This window comes from Labrus mixtus, chromosome 3, assembly GCF_963584025.1.
Source record: "Labrus mixtus chromosome 3, fLabMix1.1, whole genome shotgun sequence".
NCBI classification, from domain to species: Eukaryota; Metazoa; Chordata; class Actinopteri; order Labriformes; family Labridae; genus Labrus; species Labrus mixtus.
The window spans coordinates 27667482-27673238 of record NC_083614.1 but is presented as its reverse complement, the minus strand read 5'-3'; the positions used below and the strand labels follow the sequence as shown (position 1 = coordinate 27673238).

At 41.1% G+C, this 5757-nt stretch overlaps 1 protein-coding gene across 1 annotated transcript; it reads right to left on the bottom strand.

The window, feature by feature from the left end:
* Positions 1-780: 780 nt before the first annotated feature.
* On the bottom strand, positions 781-2754 carry rgs16 (regulator of G protein signaling 16). Its single transcript, XM_061034331.1, has 5 exons — positions 2605-2754; positions 2267-2350; positions 2115-2176; positions 1787-1953; positions 781-1561 (listed from the first exon to the last, which is right to left on the bottom strand). Exons 1-5 carry the CDS (start codon positions 2646-2648, stop codon positions 1352-1354), a joined length of 567 nt encoding a protein of 188 aa, XP_060890314.1. The 5' UTR covers positions 2649-2754; the 3' UTR covers positions 781-1351.
* Between the last annotated feature and the right edge of the window lie 3003 nt (positions 2755-5757).

Sequence of the window (5757 nt, the reverse complement as noted above, 5' to 3'; positions counted from 1 at the left end):
CCACTTTGCACTGATGACATCTGAATACACAAAGCAGACTTCCAGCCACAGTTTGTACCCTGCTGCCTGCTGGGGAAATAAACCTGAACCAAAACAATCATAATGTCAGTAGTTAACATTTTCATGAGATCAAATCAGATAACCAGCATCAACAATGTAATCATTGTCATTATTACCTAACTACAAGGACGGTTTTGCATTATCCATCTGTTATGTCTTCTTCCCTTGTATGCTCAGGTTGCAGACAGAAGTGGTCATGCTCAAGCCTGACAACAGCTTTGTCGCCATTTATTACCCAAAGTCGATTGCTCGTGCAAACAGTCGCTAAGGTAATGTTGAAGTTTTATTGCTCTACCTATCTTGTTCATGCTGTCACATCATCTCTTTGAGCTTCCTGTTTGCTACAAAGCTCTTTCTCACTCCCCTGAGAGAGGAGAAAAGCTCAGAGTGGACTGATGTTTATGACACATGAGCAGAGCAGTATCCTTGGTGAATTACAGTTCTGCACAACATCAGCTGCAGAATGACTCGTGATAGGGGGCAAACACACACGTCATTTTTATATCAGGTAAAGTAAATGACTAAACGTGGAGACTCTGGGTGTTTGGACACCTATGTGCAAACTTCACCTGATCATATGTTGACATTTAATGTTTGATCGACTGATACTGTGGATGTGTCACAAGAACTGAAATGTTCTTTCATTGGTGCCATAGATTGGGTCATTTTGAACCATTTTGTATAAAAAGGACAACTCGTTTTTGTTTTTATTACATACTTTATTATTATTATTTTTAAATAATTAGAATTATTTTCAGGTATGTACAAAAAGAAAACAGTGGTAAAAATATTATTAAAGTCTTATAAATTAGATTGCACATTTTTTCCTTCATCTTTGTTTGGTAACAATGTAACAAATGTGACATGCAAATAAATACAAAATAAATAACATGTTCCCCTTCACAAACTAGACCTTGTAGTTGTTTCACAAAGGGACATTGCACATCACAACAACAAAAGTTTGCCTGGCGGCAAAGAAAAGTGCTTTCTAGCTTCTCCTACTCTCCTGTTGGTCAGTCTTTTTACTTGCTGTCCAAGCTTCATCTTAATTCATACACAAGTCCACTGGAGGCTTCAGCCCCCCCCCCTCCATTTCCATTTCTATAAACCTTTTTGTTTCTTCCTGTAGAGGGGGTTACTGAACAAGCCTATCCACGGCTGCTCTCATGACAATCTCTGTGTCTGCACCCGCGCTCAGCTTCTTGATGCAGCATCTAATGTCATGCCTGTCATGCCATCTCAACCCTTAAGGCGAACCACAAACAATTCTTCATTGGCTCGCGGGGAGATTTCATGCTTTCTTCTCCTGCTGTTTGGTGGCCTTGGTGCTTGGTCTGGCTTGGCACACTAGATCCCTGTAGACTGGAGAGCGGAGGAAGCGTGGGTAGCAGTCTTTGGCCATGAGCATGTAGATCTTGTGCTGGGCCACGTCGAAGCAGGATAATGACAGTGCCAGCATGTTGGCTTTGGTGAGGTCGCGTGTTTCGTGGTCGATGTTAATCTGGTAAAAAGGAAAAAGGGACAGATCCGGATTAGTCTGATGTTCTGTTTTTTTGACAGTGTGATGGCTATAAGGACAAGGCTTAGCTTTAAAACTGGACACAATATGTTCTAGCAGCAAAACTGAACATTTTACTATCATGTGTTTAGAAAGAAAGGGGTTCTTTTATGCCTTATTATGTAACTGTCTGCTTTCATATCTAAATTCTTTGTTGAGAATACACACCTCCCGGGGAGCATCATTGCCGATGAATTCATCATAGATCTTCTGTGCTTTGACTGGTAGTTTGGCAGGAGACTTGGTGCACCTGTAATCCTCACAGGCAAAGTAGAAAGCGATGTTCTCCTCGCTGAACTCGGATACCAGGAAAGCTGTGAAGGCACACAGTCCATCTGAGGAAAGACAGGAAATTTGATTAGATGTTACACAATGGCCCCACAGGACATGCAGGTTTCCATTAGTTTGTTTCACAGCATGCATTTACCAACATCTGCAACAGATGCTTTCTGTATGCAAATGTGTCAAATAAAGGGAAATTTAGACATTTACTTACATTTGCTGGACAGGAGCTTTTCAAAGGACTCTTTCCACCGAAGACATTCCTCTAGGGATGGCCTGAAAGTAGACAACGTCAGATTAGATTCAATCCAGAATTTAAATCAAGTTTTTGGCTGTTATAATAAATACAGATTATGTGTTGCTTACTTATTTTGCCCAATCTTGAAGCTGGATAGATTCCAATTCGGCATCTGCATGATGCTTCCCAGTCTTGCTTTCAGCTCCTTGACCCTGAAGGAAAAAGGAAAAAATTGTTGAGCATCATTTTTCATGCAAAGCCGTCATGCATTTACACAAGCCATTAATGTGTACAACAATTTAGCAAATCAAAGTCTAAGTTAAGCATAGACTAAATCTGACACGCTCTTTTTCTTCAAATGCTCACACACATGCACAAAAATAAAACAGCACACTAGTTTCCCTATCTGGTAATCCAAGTTTCTGAACATCAGCTGTGTGAAAATCTGCATAGATTTTAAATGTACCTTTCCAAGCAGCAGGTAGGCAGCGATGCTAATCCTTTGCACATTGCAGCAGGTTGCAGCTGGTGTGGGTAGTGTCTCGGTTGGGTGGTGGTTCAGTAATCCGTTCGGTAAAGCTGAGAGGGGAGCAAGATTGTCTGTGTGTCTGAACAGAGCCAGAGCAGGGGTTTTTATAATCCTACCTCCCCCTGCCTCTGTCATGTCATCAGTAGCCTCAGCCAATCACAGCGAAGCAGAGGGGAGGGCAAGAGAAATAGAAAGAGAGAGAGAGAGAGAGAGAGGGGGGGGGGGGGGGGGGGGGGTGGATGAAGTCAGAAAATGGGATATGCAAGGACACGGCAGGGAAATTACTGGGCATTTCCCTGAAAACACTCCACAGTGATTCTTAGTGGGGGGGTTTTCAGCCATGTCTTCTCAAAACATATTACCACCATGAATGTAGAAAATGACACACTGATCCAGAGTGTAGATATGAGAATATATTAAGCAATGTGTAACAGGCTAGAGGAAGCCAGCATTTAGATATTTTTTTTACCTCTGAAAAAAGTAGTAGAATAATCTTTAAGTTATTCTTCAAACATTTAAACAATATATTTAATGTGATTCTTAAATGATATCATAAGACATAATGTCACTCATTTGTCATTAAGCCCCTACATAGCCTTTTATGGAATAATCACTCAGCCTTAAACTTGTTTTTATCATCTGATAGAACCGTTACCAAACTGGGCTTATACCCCTCAGTAACCTTCACCTGTATAAATACAGGTTTCAATCAATCACCCTGCATGTATGAGGTAACCCAACAACAAGCCTGTCCACTAACAACATCCGCTGTGGTCAAATTGCTTCCCAGCAGCTCCTTCTCTCGTTCACATCTGGTTGGCGGTGCTGCCTTGCACAGAGAAGACATCATTGAAGAAATAGGAAGGTTGATCAACAACCTCTCACATGGTAAGCACAATCAACACTACAGCAAATGCGGTATTCATTCAGTTTAATTACATTACTGTAAGCAGGCTGGATGCACAAACACCTGCTGGACATAATAAAGCCGAGGTGGGTACACTTCCCATATGGCGAGCTGCAGATTTGTTTGTCATAAAATCCAGCTTGGATGGCGTTAGATAATCAAAGGCAAAACGTGACTGAAAAATGGTGTTGACTCAGACACTTTACGGGAACTGCATAGCCTCTAGCTGGTCCAATTCTAAAAAAAAAGACAAGTAAGATATTAAACAGGAACGTTTGAAGAAAATCTGTTATCGTGAATTTGTTCTTTTTCATGGCTCAAGATAAGCCATGTACCAGTACAGGGATGATAGTTTTCACAGAACCTCTAACCACTATTCCCCACATGACAGTGGAAACATTGTATTCGGCCTCTTGTGTAAGAAAACAGCCGTGGGCATTTAGTGGAATTGAGACCTAAGTGTGTGATAGCTGTGTGATAGGTGACATCAGCTTTAAGTAGCAACTTCCTCTCATCTAATAATATGATATCTGCTGAAAAACAGCACATAAGAAACATTCACATAAGAAATGTGATATCAAGAGACGACAAACGGAAACGTTGGACTCACCAAGGAGTCTTTTTAAACTGTTTATGATCAAACTTTTGGTTGACTAGATTACCATGACAATAACAGGTTTCAGTACGCTTCAATATGGCATTCATTTCAGTGACTTGAGGTTCGTGTGCATTTCTTTCCACATTAAAATTACAAAATAACCTGGTTCAAGATAGAGGAAAACAGTTTTTATCCTACATGTTGTCAAAAAAATGTTGCAGCCAAGTAGTCACATTTTGAAACATTTAGATACTATTCAGTATTACTTTATTAAAACATTATTATTAGTCAATCCTATACAAACTTGTATCGCCGGGGCATTTTTGAAAGGCTCTGAGGAACCAAGGACTTAACAATAACCCTTTAAAATGGTTAAGTCCAGACTAAGGGTATCCCCGGGCTAAAAAGGAAGCCTTGCTAAAGCAATGGCCTTAGCAAGGCTTCCTTTTTAACAAGGCTGTAACGCACATCCATTAACCAAGAGCTCACAATGTTCCAAGACAAGGCAGCACTGATGAGATTGCGCCAGCTAATGTAGGGTAGATGGCTGTAGTTAAAAAGAAAGACAACTGCACAGGGATTGCCTAACCTGTCCATTCATTGTGCTGAGGAGGATTTAAGTGGACCTTTTTATTGCCAGCATAGAACAAAGGTTTGCCTAAGAAGCCTGGGGGAACACCAGCCACCCACTTGCTCACCTACTCATACTGTGATGTCAGTTCTTTGCTTTAAGGTGACAAAGGACAACCGGAAACCAGAGAATGAGAGCGTGGAAATATGTTGTTGAATGAAGGGCTTTTCTAGAAGCTGGGTATTCACTGTCCTTGAAGCTGCATCAACAACACACGCATAAACTTCAGCTAGAAATTCTACAATTCATTTAGCAGATATATTTGTCCAAAACAATTTTACATCAGAGGAAATACAACACCAGCTTTTTTTCCAGCTTTAAGGACAAAGGCACAGGCAGGCAGTGCACGTGCATGTGCACTTAGGTTAATATACCATCATCAACCACAACATTGAAAGCTGCTCTTGAGAGTTCAAATCAGCATCAAACCATCCTAAATATCATCATCATCATCATCATCATCATCATCATCATCATTAAGGCCACTTGAACCTTAATGTTAGCTGGTTGGGGCTCTGACATCCTAGCAGTTGATTTTCATGCCCCATGTGCAGAGGCTGGGGTCCTCGAGGCGGATGGTTTGGGTTCAGATCTGACTTGTGGCTCCTTTTCTGCATGTCATTCCCCACTTTCTCTCTCCCTGATTTCAAATGCTATCTCTGTTCTGTCTCTTAATAAAGGCAAAACAAGCCCCTCAAAAAATGATTCTTAAAGGTGCGCTGATATGTCCCACCCTCTATGTATAGAGGCTAAAGTCCTCAACGCAGCTGCCATGGGTTCAACTCCAGCCATTGCTGCATGTTAACCCCGGCTCTCTCCTCCCAACATTTCCTGTCTTAAGGCAAATTATTATCATATATTTTTTGAATTAATCTTTAAATGTAAGCTGGTAATCAATCATGACACCTAGTTTCCAGGCAGACTTTTTAGGCATGAATTTGGTTGTACCGAGAT

Excerpts from the sequence above, each read along its gene's own strand:
- rgs16 (XM_061034331.1), bottom strand. The coding sequence starts at position 2,648 with ATGTGCAAAGGATTAGCATCGCTGCCTACCTGCTGCTTGGAAAG. Across the intron at positions 2,351-2,604 it reads CCTACCTGCTGCTTGGAAAG|GGTCAAGGAGCTGAAAGCAA; the intron begins GTACATTTAAAA and ends TTTTTCCTTCAG. Across the intron at positions 1,562-1,786 it reads GCAATGATGCTCCCCGGGAG|ATTAACATCGACCACGAAAC; the intron begins GTGTGTATTCTC and ends CCTTTTTACCAG.